The 27,758-nt window shown below is 35.8% G+C and overlaps 2 protein-coding genes across 2 annotated transcripts in view; both read left to right on the forward strand.

Annotated features, from left to right (window-relative positions):
* JMJD6_3 (jumonji domain-containing protein 6) overlaps nt 1-27,758 on the forward strand; it is a gene marked incomplete at both ends in the record, with an annotated part of 120,091 nt that overhangs the window by 57,599 nt on the left and 34,734 nt on the right. The window contains 6 exons of the mRNA XM_051219346.1: nt 4,665-4,786; nt 6,011-6,251; nt 7,522-7,711; nt 11,404-11,611; nt 12,854-13,045; nt 14,876-15,145. Of these exons, the coding sequence (XP_051066706.1) occupies nt 4,665-4,786; nt 6,011-6,251; nt 7,522-7,711; nt 11,404-11,611; nt 12,854-13,045; nt 14,876-15,145 (1,223 nt within the window). The remainder of the gene's footprint in view (nt 1-4,664; nt 4,787-6,010; nt 6,252-7,521; nt 7,712-11,403; nt 11,612-12,853; nt 13,046-14,875; nt 15,146-27,758) is intronic.
* On the forward strand, nt 22,349-27,687 carry TY3BI_12 (Transposon Ty3-I Gag-Pol polyprotein). The gene has a single exon (XM_051216149.1). The coding sequence runs from the start codon at nt 23,195-23,197 to the stop codon at nt 26,069-26,071; it is 2,877 nt and encodes a 958-aa protein (XP_051066707.1). The 5' UTR covers nt 22,349-23,194; the 3' UTR covers nt 26,072-27,687.

Genomic DNA, 27,758 nt, shown 5'->3' on the forward strand with positions numbered 1-27,758 from the left:
CATGACTTTTGTGCTTACCGATTCAACTGGTAACGCACCCCATTACTCCTCTAATATGTACAAACAAACCATAAAACTAATTATTTTTAATTATTTTCTTCAGTTATGTGAGAGTGGATTACGGCCCATTATGCACCATCAATCAAAATTCTTATTGTGTAAGTTTACAGAATAGTAAGTGTTCTGTTGTACACTGTGTTCAGATAAAACTGTATCGGGATTGTGTTCTTACATAGAAATTGAAAATAAACATGCTTGATCCCTTATACAATTACAGTAAAATGCATTAAAACTAATTTTCGAGTTGTTAATGGCAACATAATTAATGCATTAAGTAGTTTCGATCAAAGACTTAAAAACTTCATGAAACGTAGTTACACAAAATTTTGTCACAAACAACAGAAAAAATTAGTAACTAATTTAAGTGTAGTTAGTAACAGATATACAAATCAAAGTTTACATTTTGAATCCAATCAAAATTAACACGGACTAGATTTCAGCTTTCAACGTGGTTGTCTAAACATGCTCAGTAGCTTTGATAGTGAGGATTTCTCACTACCCTCAAATCTAAACGTCTATCCCAGATTTATTCAGAGTCGACGTTCAGTCGAACACCAGAAGGTAAAGTGTTATTTGGTGTTGACAACTCCATTATTGTCAGCATTATTTTCACTACTGATGATTCGTTAGGCCGTTCGAAGTCCATGGTAGGCATATGACTGCCAATCTGAAGAAAAATATAGTAAACATCAGAATGAGTTCTGTTATTTTACAGGTATTTGATGGTGATTACATTCTGAGATGATATGGTAAACATCAGTCACTTCTTGAATTCTAGTGTGTTCGTAATTTTTCTGATTTTATCTTCTTTTGAAACAAAATGTAGTAACTATTACCGTCATTTATAATGATCGAGTCATTTGCCTTGATCTTAGTGAGATACGCGTTATTGGAATATTTTAAGGTTTTCTGCCGAAATTCATAACGTAATTATTGGCATTTCCTAGAATTAGAGAAGATATAAATAAAGTGTCTTTGTATTAAAAGTGTCAAGTAATAAGGCTACTTACAAATAAAAACATACTTGACTTTTATGATAACGAAAACACTGAATGATAGTGACACACTGTTAGTTTAGGTCACTTCTAGATTTCAAATTCAAATTGTTGGCCTGACGTATGTATTTATGATCGATTATTTCACGTTTTAATATTCATATTAAATTCCTGCCAATTTTCTGGAAAATGGGTTTATTTATTCATTGACGGAATTCATGAAATTGTTACTCACCTTCTGATCATCAATGGAAAAGACATAATTTATGTTAATCCTGACATTTGGCCTATTGATACGACGCTTAAGCAGTAAGATAATTCTTCGAATACAACAGTGATTTGTTGATGATATAAGAAATCAATACAACACTGTAATCAAACATTTTTCTGTTTTTCATTATTTTCTTACACCATAACAATGTCATTCTATTTTATTGCGTAGACGCTATTTAAACATACTCTTTATGTAATGGGAGATTGCAATGCGACAACGACAATAAACTACGCTTTCCCAACATTTGTTAATATCAGTGGGAGTACAAAAAATTTTACCGGCCAGACTTTGGTATTGAGTCCAATACCAAGTTTCCCAATATACACCGACGTAAGCTATAATTGATTTAGAAATAATTTCAACTTCTTGTTATTACTCAATTATTTTCTTATTTCTATTTGTTTTACACAGTTCCGATTTAGTTATGTTTTACGTAAAATTATTACATAATGTGAAGACAAATCTACAGATGATCCAATAAAATAGAATCTTAGTTTTGCAAGTCTATTAATGATAACTATAAGATAAGAAGCATTGGTTTAGAGAAGGGTTCTGTTTACGGTGAATTCATTTTTAAAGCTGTACAACCGCAAACATATACTTATTTTTCAAAGTGATCATAACTACGATAATAGTGATAATAAAATTTTGCTGAACGTGGTAACAGTGAGGTGAAATAAACATGTTTTTACTGAAGAAAAATGATAATAATACGTTTGGTGAAACCTTGAATATTCATCATGGAGATAAATAAAGAAATTATAATTGGATGGGGAAAGCTCAGCATGATAAGATAAAATGCTGAAATTGAGATGAATTGTATTTAGTAGGATCATAGAAACAGAAAAAATCAAGGGTTTGCAGTGAAGATAGAAGTGAAGTAGGTGATCATGAAAGAAGGAACGAATAAAAAGTCACGAGAGATTAAGGTCATGATACACACACATACACAACAGATGTTTGTGCAATGCCAATACAACTGTCTCTGACAGCTTTCCACTTAACTTGTAAATAATACTCATCGGATGACCTAAATACTTGGCTCCACTGAACATTGGTCTGTTAGAGAACACTAGTCACAAAGTTATTTCGATGAATATTCTACTGAGAGAGAGTAGGGAATTACCTTCTTCAGGATGTCTGTAGCTATATCACCTCGAAAATCGATCTTCGTATAAAGAGTTTTCTTTGGTAAGGAGGCTAGTTGTGCTTTAGGAGGTTTGAGTTTTATATTCCTTTCAAAAATACCAATAGGGATCTTTTTCTACAGTTATTCTCTTTAGGTGGTTCATTTCGTTATCTATGAACTCGAGACAACAAATTCTAAATTTTCGGTTGGCTAGGAGTATGATTTATTACTGATTTCAACTTATGTCGATCCTGACGTGAAAGCTTTGTAGCTGACCATTACAGGAAGGTTTCTAGTAAATAAACCTTCTTACAGTTTCTTCATGATTTACTGTCACTATGTTATCAAGAAAGTGAATACTTTGTTTATTTACAACTTCTAGTGTGAAATTTATTGCTGTGTGGCGGTAATCAAATGTTTGCAGAAGATGAATAATCAAATAAAATTTATTGTTTCAAATGATAATGATATCATTCGCATACCTTTTATATCAGTGGGAGTTGTCAATACTCGCCTTAAGTTGACACTCTTTATCATAGACTGAATTAAGATCACTTGTCAGTTTTATTTTTTGATGATATTCTTCGCCACACGGATACAAAGAATATTTAGTCCTGAAGTTACAGATAGTCAAATGAATCTCTTAAAGGAAATATGCATCGAAAAATGGTATCCATCGGTACATATTTGATAAAAGCATAAAAATTGAATATCCTGATCGTAACTGACAGATATCCAAATCAGCTTCAAAATAAATGGTTGAAAATTCTCATAATGTAAATTAGAAAAACAAAAATAAAACCGCACAATGTTGTTTACCATTAGATTTTCATCAGAATCAACTTTCATGCAAATAGAACTGCATATTAGAGCTAAGTCTGATAACGAACCAATTGAAAACAATGATGTTCAGTTTTCTGTTTGTTGTTCATATTCGAAATGAACAGAGACAATGTGTCTGTTTCAATATTGATTTGGGTTATTCCAATTAATCGAATTGACAAGTCACTTGTATTTCGGTGTGCATTAGACTAATTTTTCGAAGAATACACGTCTCAAAAAATCAATTTCACTAAACTATGTGATATAATGAAGTTTCCAGTGATATTTTACGATCATGTAAGATGGAATTTTTGCAACATAACAAACAGATGTACACGATATGTAAGATCATCGAATAAATGAAACTTATGAATGGTAGTTTTATATTAACAGAAATTGATTGAACTATTTGAGGACAACACAGACCATGAAGTATAGAACAATCACTGTATATCATGTTAAACAGCAAAATAGGAATGAAGCTCATAATAACTGGCGAAATAATATCAACTGAGTAGAGAAAGCATATATTACTTCTCGATCACCCAATACATGAGCAAAGTAATCAAAGTATACTTTTCAACATAAAACTGATGAATTATTATAACATTTCTCTATAAACTACCACTGAGAATGATTAAACATGCTTCTAAACTACATTAATTGGTTGAAGGTTAAGACCTTGAATTCTAACAATGAATTTTAACAGTCAGAAAATAGACTCGGATTGTAATTTCCACTTATTCGTCTTAAATACATTGATATTATTTGAAATTAAATTTCTATGCATAAACCTAGGTTGAGATATTGAACAAACCACAAAATCACATGATACTTCAAGTTTGTATCTGATATCAGATGCAACGGTCGTAAATCTGTGATCAGTGCATTATGCACTGAAAACGTTCATTCCAAGCTTGTCTCTATCCGGGTATAGATATCCACCTCTGAATACGTACATGATTTATATTTATTTAGGCTCTATACATTCTTGAGATCATCATTTATCTCAATATACCAGTTTCGTAGTTGCACTATTATATTACAACAGAGGTGTAGTTAAACACGGTGTTTCATTAAAACTTCTATCAAGAACATCAGACAAAGACTTGTCATTTTGGAATTGTCTTTTTTTACTTCAATTAACATCTGTACCTTAAATAATAGTCAACCAGTTTTGTTAGATTAAAGCTTAGAATATTTCATTTCAGATTATGATTGAAGTAAGTCCATCTAGTGTAACGCTGCAGCCAGGTCAAATAACAACTATCAATGTGAAATATATATTCCCACTGAACTCCACCTATCTGAAATCTACAATACAAATCAGTGGAACTGGAAGCAACAACACTAATGAATCTATAATAACTATTACAGATTTTAGAATAAATTTGGGTTCTAATTTATTTTACACAACAACTGCTTATTCATCTAATTATTTGTCAACTTATCCAACCGATCAAAATGATCAGTTGTTAATATACTTCGAAAATATCACAAACATTGGTGAGTTTAATGAAAAACTACGGTTTGTCAGTTCATATATGCCTATTTCTTGGGTAACTGTCATTACTTACACTAATAAAATTCAATATCATAGATATGTTTCTTAATTCATGAGATATCTTCAGTATCACACTTGTCAATTTGAGCAAAATATGTTTATTCTTAACGGATAGTGTTCTGCAACTTCTTTTGCAGTTAAAATATTTTACCACAATATTACTTTAGATGACATATGAGAATAGGTGTATGATATTTTCCTTACCACTCCAAGACTGAATTATCTTTACAACGAAAGTCTAAAATTTAAGTCGAATAGAATATTACTAGTGTAGTGAACGAATTCCATCGTTCTTTCATTGCTATTACAATCACTCTCTCTCTCTCTCTCTCTACATTCCCATTCTCTTCAATCCGATCTTTTCAACCTTCTGCTATCAGTCATTCCACTTCTGATTGGTGTTACACACTACTTATGTCAACAGACATAAGTAGCATACACCACACTAGTGTACAAGATCAAAGTTAGGCAAGAACATATCTCTAAAACTATTACTGAAACACAAGATTAAAAACGGTGAAATAAGTTGAAGTATTTTGGAATAAAATTTGACAGAAAAACACTAACACTAGCTTACTGTTTTCCTTGAAATTTTGATCTTCATTTCATCCTGTAATTTTCAATAGCCTACCTCACAGTCAAAAATACCTGGCTTTACACATGTTCTAACTAATAAACACCAGATAAGCAGTAAACTGAATACTGTCCTTTAACTTCTCTCCAATCAGAAGAATGTTGTTGAACATTCGTGGATATGGCCCAAATCTTGAGGAAACTTTATATTAAAAAAAGACATCTCACCCTTACATTACAGAAACTAAGACAGCGATATAAATTCTTTCTGTGTGTAAACAATGAAAATGTTCCACAATGAAGGTTATTAACAAACAGTAACCAAGATATCTCATGAAAATGCAAGCAAATTCATTGCCATTATGTGAAGTGGAATAAAATAAATTGATTTGTTGTTCGTCACCACTTTCTAATGTATTGTAACTTACTACTTGATTGATTATTTGACCGTATCGTTTTGAATTTTATTGTTCTTGGTTAGCTCCTAACCAATTTAGTCCTGATATCTAAAACATTGGCTGTTAATTCGGAGTGAAAAAAATGTTCAGGGTTTTCTTCAATGCACTATCTTAAAAAATTATCACCTATTTTAGGTACGGTAAGTGTACCCATAATGCGAAACACTCTGAGTCTTTCAGTGGATATCCAGTTGAGTGATAGTAAAATTGTAGAAAACGGAACTGTTTGGCCGTTGCAAATCACTGGTCGATTCAATGCTGTCACTAATATTAGCAAAATATCTGTGAGTTGTGTAAGAACTGGGTCAGAAAAACCATCAATTCACGTTGTACTATCTCAACTGTCATCGTTCACATTCAGTGATTATCCTGATAGGTATGTTTAAATCGTTCTAACCTTTAGTATATATTTATTTCATGGAATAATTGGTTCACTTCTAACGCAAATTCATTTTTCACTTGAATATCAATTTTATATAAAACAGTCATTCTACTGATCAGATAGTGTCCAAATGCCCATAATAATATTCCATATAAACGATCACGCAGATGACTACTCACATGAAGAGTACAAACTTTGGTCTTGAACAAAGAGTTTGAAGATCTATCTGTTATCCATCAAGCAATACAAATATCATGCCCGAATTCCAGTGACCGAATGAATTAGTTTTATTTATTTCTTAACTTGGTTTCAAACCTCGTTATTATTGCGTAATCTTCAATGTTAATATTCTCGGTGTTAAATTTCCTTGGAAACCTTTCTCATAACACCTTAAAACCAGACACACAACTCCTTTAAGCATCCGTTAGTTGAAACACTGTTTAAGCATAAAAATGGTGTCTTAAACAGATATGGCTGTTGAGTTGTAGTTATCTCAGCACAAAACATTTTGACTTTTGTTAAATCAATCAATCTGTCAAAGACAATATTTAAGTATGGAAGGTGATATAGCTGTTTCTCAAAACTCTCATGAAATCATTATTGCTTTCTATTCATTACCATTTACTTCGAACCAACTAAACTCACGTTCACTGAAAAGTGAAAAAATGGAGTAATGAAGAAGGCAGAAGTCGGACATTGTTCTCCGTGATACCTCCAACAGTTACCGGATTTGACTTAATTTCAACAAACAAACCTAATGTTATCATGATTTCTCATTAACCAACTATGTTATATATTTCTGATACACAGTAAACAATCAGCTGGGAACATTTAACTGATGGAACTACCCACTCGTTTACATCAATATCAAAAATAATTCTCTTTGAATTTAAGAAAAATAATTCATTATACGTTTTACAAGATCTCTGACAATACTCGACATTATATGATTAAGTTAGCAATAAAAAAATCGTATTATTGTACAAAATTCTAATAATTTCACCTTTTTCGAGCTATACACGTCTACGCTGTACTTAAAATATTTAAATACTGAAATCTAAGTAGATGCGAAGTTATAAATATTCTTGCTATTTCTCCGTTGATTGTAATCAGTTAATCCTATCAAACTAGATTGGAAAGCGTGTAAAACCAGATATCAAATCCAACTATTATTTGAATTGAATCATCAAAATTTGAACCGTTTTACTGATTGATATGAAATAACTCTCTACATATTATACATTTTGTTTAATCCAATACTCAGAGATGTGGTGTATCTTCAGACAACCGTTCAAATGATGAATGGTACCGGATTGGGATGTGAAAGACAATCGATAATTTTCTATCTCAGTCCAGAAATAAAATCAATCATTGTAGTTAATCAAACAGGCAACATAGATAATGTAACATTGAAAACTCCTTTAAACCCAGTAACTAAATCAGTTCAGTTCATAGTAAGTTTCTGTGTTTCAAGACATATTTTGAAAATAATGTTGTTCAATTTAACTCACTCAAAATTTAGTTGAAGCATTTAAAGGGGTTGAATTAATTTTCTGATCGCAAATGAAATCATCACGAACTAGTCTAAAACCGTCGAAGATCATTTCCACGATAACATGTAACACATGGAGACTCTAAACGCCTTATATCATCTCGCGGTCCCCAACCAGGTAGTCTACACCTACCAACATGACTCAGTTCACATGAAGTCACTGACAAGTGAACTGAGTTATGTTGGTAGGTGTAGACTACCTGGTTGGGGACCGCGAGATGATAGCAACCGATGGTTAGAGACCCTGAATGACATGGTTCAAAATCGTTTGCAATGGCGCAGGTGCATCCACTCTCTGTGTTCTCTCAAATTCTAATCTTCTGAATTCTTCATGTCCCTTTTTTCCTCTTTCCAAATTTATTTCACTGGACTATACTCTTTAAATAACATCTCCAAACCCTAATCTTCCCGATTACTGCTTATACTCTTATTACCTCTACCACTATGGGATTTGAATCGACAACTGCATCTCTGTGCTAATGTGGTGTGGCAACTCGAACTGATGTACGTACGTACGAAGTTCTACGTTGTTACTGACTGATATTCGAGTGAAGGATTCTTCATTTTATCAGCTTTGTTGGAATCTCTTTCGTTACAGAATGCTTAGAATTTCCATATTGCAGTAGAACTGTGTCTACTCCTCTCTCCAGTCCATCAAATATGGAAGCAATAATGGGATTAATAGCATTTTTCAATGTCCTGAAGGAATGTTTTGCCTGACCATTAGCACAATGATGCCTTGAAACAGTGAACAGATGTCTACACCCTATACTATTGAACCAGGTAGTGACTGTGTCTGCAGCGAAATGAGACCCATTATCAGTCACTAATACCATAAAGTATCATCCATACATCTCTTAGATAAATGAAATCTCTCAATTATCGGTCGAAGTACTGTATTTTCTAGATTATCCATGAAAAAATCAGCCAAGAGGGCAGGGAGATAATGGTGAACCCATTGCGATTTCATCGGTTTGTCCATACAAACGATCAATAAACCTGAATCGCACATTGAGGATACATCGTAGAGATAGCTCTTCTAGATAATGTTTTAGGGTACTAATATCAATGTTGTTATTTCAATATCGTCACATAAAAATCACATGGTTTCTGTGAGTGGAACATTTGTAAAGAGAGAAGTGCCATACAATGAGACCATTCACAATGATATTTCTGAATCGACAAAATCAAACGAATCATGAGCGTTGTATCTATTGATGTGATTTCTCACGGGTTGTAGAATTTCAGCAAACCATTTAGCAAACAAATGATACAGAGAGTTATTCATATCAAGTATAGAACATAGGGAGATGTTCTTCTTCTGAACTTTTGGGAGTTCATATATTCCTAGTATAGTGGAACATGATGGTCTAAGACGTTCATAGAGGTCACAATTGATAATAAAGTCATCCTCCATCTCCCTTATGATTTTAGTTAACATCTGTTCCATCTTCTCAATCGCATCTTAGAGAATTTGACAGCATCAGATACTATCAAGGATAGTTTAGTGACATAATGTTGAACATCTATAAGGACAGTTCCTTCAACCTTATCTGGGTAACACTGCACTAAATCCTGATTTTTCAGAAAATGAAATAATTGAGACCTATGTTCTTTTGCGGGTAGTCGTCTAGTTATAAGCATCGTGATTACATATTGAGTTCATTATTGATAGTTGACGTACTGAGAAACTGAGGGCCAATTAATAATTCATGTAAGTGAATAGTCGACAATATTATACACAACTGCATTTGGTATTTCGAATCTTGAATCACTTTATGATGCAATCTTTTCTATCCTTCTATAGACATATATTTGCCATATAACTATAAATACGAATGTCTAGTTTGAGCAAACGATTGAGTGGAAAAGAAATTTTATTTTGTTAAATCATTTTTATATGTGATTTCTTTCAATCTTATTGATTTCTACGTCTGATTCACTAGGTGTGACTGTTTATAATTGTATTGAATGAGGTATTATCTAGTGTTATTCTGGTTTCCTATTCTTCGTCGTGAATCCTGGTTCTGATGTAGCGTGGCTAGTTATATTATTGTAGAAAACATGAGAGAGAAAAGAATATTTTAAACAATCCGTTATATCAGAAAGTTGGATGGTGACTAGCAGTGCCATCTAGGACGAGTCTCAAATAGGACGAAATACTCGTCTTGGATTTCACTGCTAACCACCATCCACCTCTGCTTATAATGCTTGTGACGTAAGGCAATATCGAAGCGATTCTCAGAGGATGCACGCATGTCAATAAGAGACTGATCAAGTGCAATCCTAAAGTACAATGCATAGATTCAAATAAACAATCCAAACTGAATTAATAATGAAAATGTGATCAGTTAACACTCAGTGAAATCAGAGTAGACGTCTCTTGTAGAAATCATTTCATAACATAATATAATCACTTTTATTCATTATAATCAAACATTTCTATCTTAACTCACTAACCAATTACTACTTATTTCCATAAGGTATATTACAACGTTTTAGCGATCATTTTGTACTTGATCAACATAATGAATAAACTAGTTACCAGTCTCGTCTTCAATGTTCGATAAGTGTTCAATTTTCATGCACATTCAGGTGTGAGTGAGTACTCCATACAACATTAAAACTATCACTAGTTTTTATCTCAGACTTTTGGAGTTGTCTGCAGCTATCTGCTATGAATATGCTAGTGTTGCGCATTACGACATACCGGATGGAAAACACAAACTCGTTGAAATCTAATGCCTGAAATAAAATTTCGATCAAAATTACATTCCCTACAGAGCACTCCACTCAGTAAATGAACTAAAAGTTACTAGAAAATACTGTATACGTCATAGTTATTGAACACTAAATACGTTAATGATAACTTCCATCCATTCGGTCTGTTAACCAAATATGGAAAACGTTCAGTCAACTGAATCGTGAAGGTTTTATTATCAATAAACGGTCTGTAATCTTTGTTCCACAATATCACTGATGTATTCTAAGGGCACTTCATGATTTGATTTCATTGTTTAACCGCATCGCTACATAAAAATAATATTTCTTCTACCAGTTTCTGGGTCATAGTCAAACATTTTCGATTTTACAAGTGAAATATCACTCTGCAATACCTTTCTAAAACAAAAGTTGTATTTGTGAAGGTATTACAGGAGACAGATAAAACACCTCACTTCCATGTTTCATATCTGTTTACCATTAATTGCTGCATATAGTTCCAACTCGAGGGAAATCTATTTAACCACTGCAGTCATTTCAAATTTAAAGTTTCCACTGTGAAATACTTTCAATATTGCTCGTCAAACATTCAAACTCATTTAAATCCATCGAAACATTGTTTCATTTACATAACCGAGAACACGAGATCGATCTAATATCGGCATTCACTGTCATTTATTGTACCAATGAAACTTCCAAATTTTGTACAATTCCGTTCACCAAGCATAGGGGAGGTAAATTACATTAGTTGTGTTTGCCTACGTTAGTCATCATTTGAAATCGTCTCATATCACAAAACGAAACATGAATTTCAAACATACATCAACTCTTGCTCTGAAACAACACTTAAGGATGTTATTTTTCTCGTTTCAGGCAGGACGTTTATATTTCGGTGCAAAGTATGAAGTCATCTTTAGTCTGAAATTTAATCCATCTCTTAGTACAACCATTGTGAAATATCCAATTCTAGTCGAAATTGTGTGCAAACCCTATGAACGTGGTAGTCCCGTAGTGAATAGCTGCGCAAAACAAAAGTTTTACAAGTTCAAATCTCATCTGCGTGTTCAACTTGACTACACTTGTGAGTTTTATCGGTGTGTATTTTCCAAATTCATGTTATGATTATAAATCAACACTACTGTTATATCCGAGTGGAGATTAAATTACAGTTAACTTCCGAGGACTATTCATGGACTAATATCCTATAAATATTCTTATTGTATAACTATTCAACAATTACATTATGTATATTTATATCCCTCTTATGACAAGCTTTATTTTGGCCTATAATTTATTATTGTACGATTTACGGTTCTTAAGTTATGTTCAGTTTATTAACTACTGCCTCCCACATTCACAGCCACTTTTTGGGCTTATTTGTGTACAAATATTATTTCCTATTTTATGGTACGTTGCGGTCTGTGTGATTGATATATAAACCAAGTATGCCTGGAATAAACGATCTGCTCTGATTCGGAAGCTGGTATCTTGTTCTGGACTCAAGTGGAAGGGCTCGTAGGACATAGGACCAATAAGGACGCTAAACTGCCCACACCGGTTGAACGTCATTGGTTGGCCTAGTGTGAAGATACGTATAAGTCGTATTCGGATTGGTAGATAAGTCGTGTGATAGAAAAGTCAGACATTCAAGGTCATAACAACTACCTACCAAGGAATGACTGTATTATGGGAGATAAGTTTACCCTGTACGTCGGATACATTACCTTAAATGGAAAATGCTGTTAAAATTTCCGCTGTTGTGAAAAAGATTTCAATCTTTGCATTGCATCCGAGTTATCATACTGTCATCAAGTATTCACACACACAAATACAACTTCACAACCCATCATAATTTACTGAATTTTTCTCATCCTACTGAAACCACAATCATTCTCAAAATGTGAGGTGCTTGTTAATTGCTTTCAGAGAAAAGATGAGTTAGTCCTCATATAGAGTTATCAATTATTTGGAGCCTTTCCATAATGATATTTCTTCTGATCATACAAAACTGCTAGTAACGTACAATCGCAAACAAAAGAGAAAAAGAAAAACACTCATCTTCTTGTTGAGAAGTATCAACTAAATATGTTTACACTGTAACTATATGCAATTCTCTTGCACTCCCCTATTAAAATGACATCGAATTTCGTCAATCATAACCATAAGGAATATTTGTCATTGGTTACGTATCTACAGTCACATCACATTACTGTGAAAGAATTCTCTATCATTTTATTGATTTTTGGGATAGTTAAAATAATTCTCAATGACTCTGTGATGCGTTATTTACCAACACTGCCTTGTATTGACCTCTTGCATTCAGATCCTTACAACTTACCTCATTACGTTGCAATGCGGAACCCTTTGGTACAGTTACCCGACCGTCAAGCAAATACATTTCTAAATGTTGGTGATCTTTTGTTTTATTGTGCACGTGCGTTTAATATAAAAGGTTCATTAGATTTGGTGAGACGATGTTTCAAGATTAGTAAATTGCCTGAAAGAATTTGGTTTGGTAAGTAATCATAGACAATCTGTTGTGTTTTATTATTCAACAGTGGATATTTGAAGTTTAAAACTACATAATTACGTCTGTTACCCCTAGTGTAGGAGCATAGGCCACCCACTAGCATTCTCCATCCAACTCTGTCCTGGACAACCCTTCCCAACACTATCTAATTCCTGTTCATTCTATTCATGTCTGCTTCGAACTCGCGACGTAGTGTGTTATTCCGCCTTCCTCTTTTCCTCTTGCTTTCAGGATTCCCAGTTGGCACTTGCCTCGTGATGCAGTCTGATGATTTCCTCAACGACTGTACTATCCACTTCCATCGTCTTTTCTCCTGTGTATGTTAAAGCCTACTAATTCAGAGGCTGCAGCAACACTGACTGTTTTCATCTGCATTTGTTGATGTGTATTTGATAGAAGGGTTAGGTCATGTGCGAAGCACATCCGTGCAACACTTTGCACTATGGTCTGTCTCATCACTTCTGTATGATATTGGCGATCTTCTCAGATACACCATAATGTCGCAGAAGTTTCCATAAAGTCCTTCTATCCACACTGTCATATGACTTCTCATAGTCAAGGAAGGTGATGTATGGTGGCGAGCTCCACTCAATTGATCGTTCAACAGTGATCCGTAGCGAAGCGATTTGAGTTGTGCACGACCGATCCTTACGGAATCCAGTCTGTTGATCTCAAAGTTTGGTGTCTACTGAGTCTTTCATCCGTTTCAGCAACACACTGTTGATAGCTTTTAGTCACCCGAATCTCAAAGTCAATTGGATGTTTATTAAAGTTATCTTTTATGTCAATTACAAACAATTCCTTTCTCAATTTTATAAAACTACAGAAATCCCAATAACAAGTAAACATATGTTTAAATCAATACTGAATATACTCCCAATGCAAACCTATTTCGTTCAACTGTAGTAAACAAGAACACCAGTCGGCAAACCAAATTCATTACAATATAAAATTATAGAACATCCTAGTAAAATCTGAGAACCACACAATAAATACTTCATTTGCAAAATGACAATCAATCGTCTCATACTTGATTGTTTCTTCGTTTCCATACCAAACATTCGCTATTCTTGTTCTCTATTATTCGATCTCAACTTTCTACCACCAGGCATTTCAATTTCGATTGATGACAAATACTACTTACATCTGTCGACTACAGTAGTCCACACCACAAAACTAAGATTTAGATTAATCGATAAGTATGATGATTTCTTCAGAATAATCAACCTTTTGATAATCATAGCTTATTACTTTGTAACGGGGGAGTGTCCACTACCACCTCTGTTCGATTCTATTTATTGCCCTATTTTTACCACATTCATGATGTGTTAACCTACCTTAGTTAGTTGACACCAGATTGTAAATCAATAGAATAACAATTATCAAAAATGATTATTCATGAATGTATCGACTCAACATCCGACTCAGTTTACAAGACTTAATGTATAAAACCAAACATTATCATAATGAAGGAAAACAAATGTTTTACATTAAAGGCCGACACCACAAGCTAATTATGGCAGAACTTGTACTTGGAAGGAGGATTTATAATTCATTCTCTTCATATTTTACTATTAATTTTACACGACTACTTGAACTGATATATAAGGTCATATAAGAATTTTTGTTCATGTAGCACAAATAAAGTATTTTAATAAGTCATAACTACAAACGTTTAGTATTTTAAAACATCCATTGTACAGATTCATAAAATACATAATTGCAAAGAACTTTGGCTCATCGAAAATTTTGTTTAGGCTTATTTTGACAAAACAATATCAGATATGTTTCGACTGATTTCTTTTCGATTCTCAGATGTCGGACCATCTGTTGAACAGATTATAGCGTACACAAATCCACTTGGCATATTGTTCGGTTTGGGAGCAAATGGTGGAGGTGTAATGATGAGTAAGGATATGGGGAAAACATGGATTTCAATCAACCCATTCATGTATCAAAACACTTTAAATACGTCGACTGAAATCATTACAGCTAGTGTCATACCATGGATTTCATCAACTGGATCAATTGACAATACACTGTTTGAGTCATTTTGCAAGATGCGAGTGGCTAATCAATGGAATGGTAAGTAATGTATATTAGTAACCAGATGCTCAAACGTGTTTTCTGTCATCCCACATGAAATTGTGCATCAAAACCTAAGAGTTTTCAATATTTCTTCAAGATTCATAGTCATGACAATTCCAACCGAACACATAGCTCTTGTGATATGCACTAGATAGCATTAACAATATGTGTGATTTTTATTTCTCATATAGTCGGTTTTTCCATGAGTACATAATTCGTCTTTCACACGGTTGTCGTTAAATAGTAACTTTGTTAATTCCTAATAATGCATAGCTTAATTTTTGTAATTTAATACTCAAATGAAGACGTCAACACTACATTCACATGATTTTATTGAGGTGCACACAGATAAACAACAAAATTTTAATCTGAATTGGTTTATTTCTATTGATTGATCCCACCGTTTGCATACTTGTAAGATTTTACTCATTGTATACTGGTTTGACTGCGTTCTACTATCTAGTATTGTTTAAATAAGATAGATTATTATAGGAATTATTACAGCAGATAGCCAGATTTCTATGACATACGTGTTTGGTTATACCGTGGATACAACACGCATTCGCGAACACATCGTAGCTTAGTTATAGTTCTGTTATTAACATTCGAAATATGTCTATCAAAAATGATACTTGGTTTGAAGTTTGAGAAGTGAGTTTATCAGCTGAATGATCACCGTTTGATCTTGTTTGTTTTTATATACATCTCTTATAGTATGCATCAACGCCATTTATGCAAATGAACTTCTATTGGCAGACTGGACTAACACCTGTCCAAACATCAAGCCTTTTTAACCGATCAATCACTTTCAGTTGGAATACAAACTTTGTTCAAATATTTGTGCCTTTTCAATGTGTCCATTTTATGTTGTGTGCAATAATAGAACATTTAGTTAATTTTCTATTATATTACTTATCTTGCAATTAACCGTTTCAAATAAAGTACATATTAATCACATTTGCATTATATTCTGACCTAATGAAGAGTGGCTTAAGTAGGAATTCAGCAGACTGTTGGTTGTTATTTAACTATTTTCTAGTGTAAGAACAGGATTTTTGTAAATTACAGCTTCAGTAATATCTCGAAGTTTAGTTTCAAGAAGTTTGTTAATTTATTTGATAATTATACCATAGCTGGTGACCATCGAGCTATGACCCTTATTTTAGTGAAGGATAAATTAGATTTTCAACACATACTTGAGTCATCTGATGCAACTTGAATATAGTCAGTAAAATTTGCATACTAGTATTTAAAGAAATAAAACATAAGAATAAAATTAAAGACCTTTCTCTAGGCTAAATCCTTCCTCACACAGATTGATAAAGTAAAAGGAAGTCAGATATTTCGTTACTACATATCAATCTGTTTTCCAACTGGTATAGCTATACACAAAAAGAAATTAGTGTACGTAACTTGGATTAGTATTTATCAAAGATCACATCCATTTTAAACAAGTTGTATGATTGCTCTGCGCCCTCTAACTTGGACAAACCACTAGAAATTTATTCCACCAGACTCTTGTATTTTATTTGCAACACTATTTACTAACGCTCCATAAACACTATTCAGTGTGACAAACTACATTCTATAGTAGAACTACCGATTACAAAAAGTATTATAGCCTATATTTGCAGTTCTTCCTTGGATCTAAGCTCACTCGGTTATTCGCGAGGTGTTTAACTTCCGTTGTATTAACTGATGACATTGTGCATGAACATTATCCTTGTTTAACATGGTTACTCTCGGCAACATGACATTTTCACTGCTACATTCTTCATTTGACCGATGAAAGAACCTCGATTTATTTCATGGTGAAAATACTGCTACTGTATATTGCGCCCAACATGATCTCTAAAGTTTTGCAACTACCCAATGTTGTAGTTGTTACATCTGTGCACACTATATTGAAGCGTTCATAACAATCAGTGTTCACGAGGAACTGACTCACTAAAGAATTTAAATTTAATACCTTGTGCAACATGTTTTGCTTTATAGGCAGTTAAATTGCAAGGCTAATCTTTTAAAATATGCTTTTATCTCTATCCAAGTAACTGATATTTATATAGCATATCTATCTGATGCATCAGGCTATCTGCCAAAAATTACTTTATTGGTAGCCACTATTGACAGAAAACTGTGATAAATTATGTTGCAAGTATCAAACTAAAATGTAGTACCTAATAGATTACTTCCTGGCACAGAATAAACTATCGACAAGTTTTACAAAACCAAAACACCCGGTACACCAAAATTAAAGTAAATCGTAAAATGACTATTACAGAAGTATTTTAATTCACATCATGCACTAAATAACTTTTAGAACTCCTAGCATAGTTACACTGTCAAGATATTCTTTCTACTGATAATGTAACAACTTACATTCAGATCAATAAAAGCAATCCAAATGAAATGGATTACATACGTTACTCGTTTTGAGATTTCAGTTGTCCAATCCACTTCACAACTCTCTATGACTACATGCTGATAATTTAGCTGAGATTTATCTCGGTTTTTTGAATTAAGGTCTTTTGCCGTTGATATTTGAAGTTTATTTTTGCAAATGTTTTGCTAGTTCAGTATGGAATTATTAAAAGTGTATGGTATAGTTTCTTTATAAGTCACGTTTTTTGTACTAATGTTGACTTAAATCTATATTCAGAATAAGGTTATAAGCCGTTCACTAAGTAAGTAGTAGTCTAATTTTATTCATCTTTAGTTATTGTGTTGAACGCTTGATAACTAGTAATCCTCAGGTTTTGTTCAACTATGGTTGTTTTTTATTTGGTTTGTCTCTTTGATTCGCTTGAAATACAATAAACTTCAACACTATCCATCTTTACTTCTGGTTTTAAATCATGGACAATATTTAAAGCGAATGTGTTCAAGTCATCTATGGATACTATCGTATTTCGGTTAGGTGTATCTACTATGAGATTATTTATTATGATAAGATTTATTTAATATTCCGCATTGGAACATACAATTAAATCAGCTTTCTAGATTCCTGTGGTGATGATGAACTGGATACTACGTTTTATTGAGTTGAAAGTTGAAGTGTAGATTTGTATGATTATCAATCGTTTTCCCTCTAATTATCCCAATTCTTAAAATCCAGACCTTGCAATTTTCAGAACAAACGACATGATATGACAACTACTTTCTTCGTCAACCTTAGTGTTACAGGAAATGTGCACCAACGTCCGCCACAGCTTAAATTGGAGTCTAGGTGTTTGCAATCAATCGTTCGTCTTCTTCTCAAATTCATCCTGAGTCTGTGTGACATTGTGTTGGAAAAGATTTCTGTATTATCTAGAATGTGCTCATTAGCATTAGAATTAACAACGGAAATTGTATTTGATCAACATTTCGATTGTGTGTACTTAAGTCATTGATGTCTATGATTCGCGCCATCGATTTTCCGACATTCTTCAGAACAATACCCGTAGATGGTCGAAGATCATTTCCCCGATAGTATGTAACTTCTGCCGACTCCAGACATCTCATATTCAACCGAAGGATTCTTCCTTTCAGTAGCTTCGCTGGAGTCTCCTTCGTCACCGAATGTCTGGCATTTCTATATTGCAATAGAAAGGTATCTCTCCCTTCTCCAGCTCATTTAATGTTGAGGTGGCTATAGAATCAATAGCAGTCTCTAATGTCCTGACAAAATTCTCTGCCTGGCCATTAGAACACGGATGTCTGGGAGCAGTAAACAGATGTTTGCACCATATACCGTTCAACCAGGTATTGACTGCATCTGCAGCAAAATGAGAGCCATTATCAGTCACTAACACCATAGGAACCTCTTCTCGACTAAACACCTTTCTTAATGCTTGGATTGTGAAGTCAGAATTTGGTGAAGTTGTAAAAAAACTTCAGGTCACTTTGAAAAAGAATCAATAACTACCAGTGCATAGTATTTGCCAAGAAACGGACCACAATTGTCTGCCAGGCCTCAGACGATAGTTCATCCCGCTTTGAAAAATAAACAGGAAATCTACATTTCAAATTAGCACTCCAGCCTTTAGGTATAGCACTGAGCATACTTCCAAAATATCTACGAGTTTCTCCAATGAGATCTGAACGTCTCATTGGTAAAGGTTTCACTAACAAACAGTCTGAAGTATTAACAGGTCTATTTTGTAATGACTGTCGAGAAATGTAGTCAACATGTTGAAATTGTTTGGCACTTCCGTGCTGAACCGCATAGTCGTATGCACTCAAAGCAATACTCCATCGTTGAAACATAGCAGCTGAGGAACGTGCTAAGAATTTTTCAGCATGGTAAATAAACTTTAAAGCTTCATGATCAGTAACAATAGTGAATTTCTTTCCGAATAAATATTTATAAAGTCTTTTAACAGCCCAAAACACCGCTAGTGCTTCTCGTTGAGTCTGTGAATAACCTTGTTCAGTAACAGTGAGTTTGCGTGAAATACAAATAACTGGTCTACCTCCCTGTTCCAAAACTGCACCAATTCCCACAGGTGGTGCATCAGTAATAAGCACAGAATGTACACTAGAGGAGTACGTTCGAAGAACAGCATCACTTTGAAGAAACTTTAGTAGATTCTGTAAGCATGACTCTTGTTCCTCACTCCATTTGAATGAATCGGATGTCAAAATATTAAATAAACAATTTGTACGACAAGAAAAATTAGGAATAAAACGGGAATAGTACCCACTAGTGAACGTAGTTCCGTAAGACTTTTTGGAGACGGTGCATTTGTCAGTGGAGCAAGTCGTTTCATATCTGGTCTAAAACCATTACCATCAATTAGGTATCCAAGGCATTCAAAACTAGATACACAAAATGAACACATATTTGGATTCACTGTAATATTCTTCTTAATTAAACGACGCAGTAAAGCAATAAGTCTCTGGTCATGAACTACCTTATTAGAACCATGAACAATGAGATCATCTTGATAAACTTCAACACCTTCAAGATCACTAACTACTTTATTCATAACTTCCTGAAATATGGCTGGAGAACAACTTAGACCAAATGGAAGGAAATTGTATTTGAACAGATCAAAAGGAATGTTAATTGTCGTCAAAATAGATGAAGATTGACCTAAAGGGATTTGAAGATAAGAATCTTCTAGGTCAACTTTCGAGAACAACTTAGAACCATGAAGTCGATTTAGGATATCTTCAGCCTCAACCATCTTGCACGTTTGTTTCAACAAACGGGGGTTCAGTGTTAATCCATCGTCACTACATATTCTAGGGGTCTTGCCGTCCGGCTTCAATGGAGTAACAATGGGTATCCCATGCTGAAGACTGAATCGGTTCAATTATGCCTTTCGCACACAAATCGTTTAATGTCTTCTGTACTGCTTCTCGAAGACCATAAGGAATTATTCGTCTTTTAAGAAAGACTGGATCACCCTGTACTTGAAGTTTTATAGGCTGAATTTTCATACCTCCACTGCACTTAGCACACGTAGCTATTAAATCTTTAAGTAAAGTATCAGAATTTTCTTTAGAAACTAGGAAGGACAACACCACTTCAAGCCTTATCAACTTCCTTAAACCCAGTATCGACAGTCCTGATTCGCTAGCTGAAACTTCACAAGGTATTTATGAAGAATTATCGTCTCTTATTAGCAATTCACAAAATCCTCGTATGGGCAGTATGTGTCCAGTAATCCCCAATATTGATACTTCAGTGGGTCGTACCACAACGTTAGGATCTAAGGATTTCAAGTTCTTGAATGAAATAATGGACTCTATACTGCCTGTGTCCACAATGAAGTCATGAAATGAACCAAGCGATGTATATAGTCGCTTTTAAATATGAGCATTATCTTTCGAAATAGTAGACAAAGATAAGTGATCACTAGAAACATCCGAGTTATTGAGATTTAAATTCCAAGATTTAGTACTACTTGAAGCAAAATGGACAGTAGCCTTGCATACTGATTGGATGTGTCCTACCTACCACATTGAGAACATTTAGCATTACGAAATGCACATGAATTACGAGAACGAAACTTTCCACATGATAAACATTTACCAAACTTCATCTCACCTTTGTGATTTGCTTTCTAATTCCTTGTTGAAACACCTTTCATATTTACACGAGAATAGGAATCACTGTTAAATGAACGCAAGTTTGATTGACCTTGAGATTGTAGTTCATCATGACGACTAAGCAAAGTATTAGAAATCTTCATCGACTGGATATCAAGTTCATTCACTGCTTCGTAGTTAATACACGCAGTTCTAGCATCTTGAAAGGAACAGTTTAGCATTCTTAACAGCTCTCTTTCCAAACTCGGTATGTTAATTCCTGCAATTAATCGATCTCGCAGTTGCACATGAAGTTGATCACCTAGATAACGTTTGGCAGCTTGTTCCTGCAATTCAAGGATGAATTCCTGAACTTTTTGGTCAATTTGACGAACCATCTTATGAAATTTCGTCCTTTCACGGCATTCGAAACTGGTACACTTGTAGCGGTAAATAAATCCCCAAAATAAATAGCACTAAGTTTTCGACATTGGATGCTGACCATATGTTTTAGTGGACTCATCTAGCTGAAGGCGCTCGGTCAGGCATCTGCACCAGATCACGTGTGGTAACGCCGTGCTCAACATCAACCACAATCGCTAGCCAGTTTAGATCAGAGAATCCCGATATATTGGTCATCGCCAAATATACTCTTCCAAACTCCTCGACTCTGTCTTTTGATTTCTCTGGGCGGGAACGAAATATATTAGAATGTGTTACTGGTAGAAGCGTTGTCAAACACTGAATACCTGTGACATCATCATTGGTGAAACCGACGTGATCTGGTACACCTAATTGCAACTGTGAGTCTGTTCCTTTTTGGGATTTTTATATATCATTGCCTTATTTTTTTATTTTTTTAAAACATTGTGATTTTTTTTTCGTGTTTTTTCCTGGATATATATATTTTCCCCTCGTTCATTATCGTACTTCATTCTTCATCATGACTGAACAGACACCTAAAGTACTCAAGCTTAAGACTTTGTCCCCGCCTTCGTTTCAACTGATGCCTTTCTGGCCCGACAACATCGAAGCCTGGTTTTGCTACGCCGAAGCCGACTTCTCCGAGCACGGCGTGATCGACACACGTGCACAATTCCTCGCAGTAGTCAAGGCACTACCGCGCGAATTCAACAGGTACGTAACATCTAGTATGTTTACTAGTGATGTTTCCGATCCTTACGAAATCTTAAAACGCTCGATTCTCAAACGAGGAGACCTAACCGATCGACAAAGGTTAGATCAACTCTTCAACAATATCGACCTGCAACACGGTTCTGCGACAGACATGTTGCAACGGATGAGAGAGGTTATAGGCCCAAGAACTTTCGACGAAGGCCTATTCAAACAACTCTTCTTGTCAAAACTTCCCCAACAGGTGCAAGCAGTTCTGGTCTCGTTCCAGAACAACGCCTTAGACGAGCTAGCTGCATCTGCCGACCGCATTTTAGAAATTACGAAATCTACTACCGAGGTATTTTCAGTCAAAGAAAAACCTCAAACGACTCAGAATGATATAAACGACTTATGTCACACACTCACGCGTTATCTTAGTCTTCGTACCGACCGTAAGAGATCGCGCACACCACGTAGAAGCATTTCTCGTAAGCGATCTGTCTCTAGACCACGAGAGACAGATAACCCCGACTGGTGCTGGTATCATAACCAGTATGGGAAGTTTTCCAGAAATTGCAGAAAACCCTGCAATTTTCCCAGCACGAAACCGACTGATTCGAAAAGCAATTCGGGAAACTTCCAAGCCGGCACGCGTTAACGGCAACCGTAGCCGGCGAACAAAGCCGTCTGTTATTCGTCACAGATGTGACAACGAGAGTTCGCTACCTCGTCGACACTGGCGCAGAAGTTAGCGTTCTCCCAGCAAATCCTAACGACCGACTACACGAATCGACCCTAAACTTACAGGCGGCAAACGGAAAACCGATCGCTACGTATGGCAAAAGGTACGTTTACCTTAACGTGGGTTTACGCAAACCCATCCACTGGATTTTCGTTGTTGCAGATGTTTCTATGCCAATCATTGGTATGGATCTTCTACAACACCACAATCTGATCATCGACACGCGCAAACGGAGGCTAGTAGACGGTAACACTAATTTGTCCGTTTGCGTAACTTCTTTTACTGGTTGTAGAGTATCCCCAGTCACAGTTAAACATATGATAGACCCACTCTATCAGCCACTACTCGATAAGTACCCTGAGATACAACAAACTCAAACGAAACTACCGTGTGTAACCAGCAAAGTTACACATCACATCACGACTACAGGACCACCTGTATTTTCTAAAGCACGCCGACTAGCTCCTGAAAAGCTAAGGTTAGCGAAAAACGAATTCGATCACATGACGGACTTAGGAATCATACGACCTTCAAGTAGCCCATATGCATCTCCGTTGCACATGGTCCCTAAAAAGGACAGCAACGATTGGCGTCCAACTGGTGACTATCGGCGATTGAACGCGAAAACCATTCCCGATCGTTACCCGTTGCCTCACATTCACGATTTGACAGCTACCTTGAAAGGTACAACTGTCTTTTCGAAAATCGACTTGGTTAAAGCGTATAACCAAATCCCTATGGCTACTGACGACATACCGAAAACGGCTATCATAACTCCCTTCGGACTCTATGAATTTTTGCGAATGCCTTTCGGTCTAAGGAATGCTGCTCAAACATTCCAAAGATTCATAGACGACGTTTTTCGAGGTCTCAACTTCGTACATGCGTATGTTGACGACTGTCTAATCGCAAGTCCGGATAGAGAAACACATCTCAAGCATCTGGATCTTGTTTTCGAACGACTTCAAAAACATGGCATAACTGTAAACGTTCAGAAATGCCAATTCGGAACCAACTCGTTAGACTTCCTAGGACACACTATCGATGCTCAAGGCATTCGACCTCTTAGGACCAAAGTGGCGGCCATTCTGGATTACCCAGAACCGACCACCGTCAAGCAATTGCGCACGTTTAACGGCCTGGTAAGTTTCTATAGACGTTTCATACCCAAATGCGCATTACTTATGAAACCTCTGACCGACCAACTTCGTGGAAATGCGAAATCCATTAATTTGGACGACACCGCACGAAAAGCTTTCTCCACAGTTAAGGAACTGATTGCTAAAGCAACAATGCTCGCACATCAGGACACCCGAGCACCCATTAGCATCGCAGTAGACGCATCCGACTCAGCAATCGGAGGAGTCTTACAACAATGGGTTAACAACTCCTGGCAACCCTTGGCATTTTTCTCTAGAAGGTTGCTAGACACCGAATCGAGGTACAGCACATTCGGTAGGGAACTCCTAGCTATGTATTGTGCTGTACGGCATTTCCAACACTACATCGAAGGTCGTGAATTCACTCTTTTCACGGATCATAAACCGCTTACTTTCTCGTTAAGCTCTCCTTCTGACAAGTACTCTCCCCGTGAGTCTCGACAACTGGACTACATTTCGCAGTTTACTTCAGATATTCAACACGTCTCTGGAGCAAACAATGTAGTTGCAGACGCTTTATCTCGTATAACTTCCTTGAACAGTTTCCAGGGAATCGACCTTCTTAAACTCGCCGAGCTTCAAAAAGAAGACAGTGATCTTCAGCACGATTTGTCGTCCACAACACTTAAACTACGCATCAAACAGATGGGAACAGGTAAGGAAACCTTACTTTGTGACACATCTACAGGTAGGGATCGCCCAATCGTGCCGAAACATTATCGACGCAATGTCTTCAACACATTGCACAAACTTTCGCATCCAGGTGTTCGTGCATCCATCAAGCTTATAGCAGAAAGATTTTGCTGGCCTGGAATGAATAAAGACGTGAGGGAGTGGGCACGCTCCTGTGTAGGCTGCCAAAAATCTAAGGTTATAAGACACAATAAATGTCCCTTAGGCTCGTTTAAAACTCCCGATGCTCGTTTCGACCATGTTCATTTGGATTTGGTAGGACCTTTACCAGATTCAAATGGATACTCTTATCTCTTAACCTGCGTTGACCGTTTCACTCGATGGCCAGAAGCAGTACCTATCAAGGACATCACTGCTGAAACAGTGGCCCGCACCTTCGTCGAACGATGGGTAGCAAACTTCGGCTGCCCTTCAACCATCACTACAGACCGCGGACGTCAATTTGAATCTGATCTTTTCCGTCGTCTGACCACTCTTTTAGGAAGCACTCGCTTCCGAACGACCGCCTACCATCCACAAGCAAACGGGTTGGTAGAACGTTTTCACCGACAACTGAAAGCTTCGCTATCAGCTGCAAACGTTTCACAGTGGACCGACGCTCTTCCACTCGTCTTACTAGGTATCCGCAATGCAGTGAAAGCTGACATTGGATACACTGCGTCTCAACTCGTTTATGGTACGACACTTCGACTTCCAGGAGAATTCGTGGATCCTTCATCCTCTTCAATGAACATGGATCTAACCTCCTACACGAACAGGCTTACAAACGCAATGCGTTCAGTTAAACCTGCTTCCACTCGACCTCAATCAACTGATGTTTTCGTTCAACCTGACTTACGATATAGTACACACGTTTTCGTTCGTCGAGACTCGCATCGACGACCATTCGAATCAGCATACGAAGGACCCTTCAAAGTTCTTCAACGTGAACCTAAGTACTATATAGTCGATAAGAACGGAACCAACGATAGCATCAGTATCGATCGCTTAAAAGCAGCGTATTTAGAAGGAAATCCTATCTACGTGGATTTTCCTTCGGTACAATCGAACGACACGACTCCGACACTTATAATACCTCATCCGACAACCAACACACACGATGATACTTCGACAGTATCCGAAAATAAACTTAAAACGACGCGTTCTGGAAGAAGGGTGAGATTTCCAGAACATTTAAACGACTATTGCACGTAAGGCACTTCTAGAAATTTTATATTATTATTTTTTTTTAAAAAAACAATTTTAACATGCTTATATATTTTTATTTCTATTTAAAAAAAAACAAAAAAAACAATTTTTTTAACGCTATTACGTGTTCATGAGTTTATTTTCCATTTTTTTTCCGCCGACATTGTGCTTTTACGCACATACGAGTGTATCTTCGACATGCACTTACATTTTCTTTTTCTTTTCCAGGACGGCTGGAAAAGAACGATGACGTTTATGAGGATCCGAAATTTTCATTGTACATTTTCTTTTTTTACTATGTTGTACCTCCGTCCCATATAGTAAGGAAAGACGACCAGACGCTGCTAAATTTAGTAAGCTATCAGAAGAGTGTTTACCAACGACAAACTCGTTGGGTTTAAACTTCTGGCTGGCCACGTCTTAGGGTCGTCACTGCCCCACTAGGGGGGGAGTGATCTGTAGCGGTAAATAAATCCCCAAAATAAATAGCACTAAGTTTTCGACATTGGATGCTGACCATATGTTTTAGTGGACTCATCTAGCTGAAGGCGCTCGGTCAGGCATCTGCACCAGATCACGTGTGGTAACGCCGTGCTCAACATCAACCACAATCGCTAGCCAGTTTAGATCAGAGAATCCCGATATATTGGTCATCGCCAAATATACTCTTCCAAACTCCTCGACTCTGTCTTTTGATTTCTCTGGGCGGGAACGAAATATATTAGAAGGTGTTACTGGTAGAAGCGTTGTCAAACACTGAATACCTGTGACATCATCACACTTTACAGGATTTAATAATAGCTCCTTAAGAGTTGCATAAAGAAAAGAGATAGGTTTTTCTGGATATGCCAAACAAACACCACACAACGTATCCTCAGAGAATGTAAATCTCCAAATAACTCTTCAACACACTAGAACCATGGCGGTTGAGTGACCAATCAACATTCGCTGCATGCTCCCATAATCTCTGAACCACTCCAGAACTTCAGACCATTTCAGAATGAAAACACAATAAAATGAAATGAGTATCATTTATTTTTTGAGCTTCGAATATAGTAGCACATTAATAACAACTGACTGACTAATAGGTCAGTTTTTGTCCGTTTCTTAATACTCATTAAGTACAATAAAAATCTCATCAACTAATAAATCTTTTTATCCGAACATATTACATGAAACATGCTATCGAAAATGTGATAACAGCAATACATCGCATCCCGTATAGAAACAATTAGCCGGAAGGTTTCTACGACAAAAATGTTATTAGGAAACTGCATAACATTAATGCATAAGTGTTGTGTGCCGATAAGAATAATAAGTGGTAATTTTTTGGATCTATTTGTGGACCAATACTATACGTATATTTTTATCGTATAATTGTTAATTAACTAAACTATTTGTATTCATGTCTCTCTTATCATTAGCTTTATTTTAATCCATGACTTTTTATTGTACGATTTTCCATTCTTGAATTATTCCCTGTCTATTAACCACTACCTCCCATGTTCACAGCCACACTTGGCCAAATTTTGTACAAATGTTATTTTCTATTTTGTCGTACGTTGTGGTCTACTTGTTTGGTATATAAACCGAGTATGTTTGAAATACATGATTCATATCGTAGAGGCTCGGATTGGTGTTCTGGACTTAAATGGTCGGGCTAGGTTGAAAGCATGACCAATCAGAACTCTAG

This window comes from Schistosoma haematobium, chromosome 4 (genome assembly GCF_000699445.3).
Source record: "Schistosoma haematobium chromosome 4, whole genome shotgun sequence".
Classification (NCBI taxonomy): domain Eukaryota; kingdom Metazoa; phylum Platyhelminthes; class Trematoda; order Strigeidida; family Schistosomatidae; genus Schistosoma; species Schistosoma haematobium.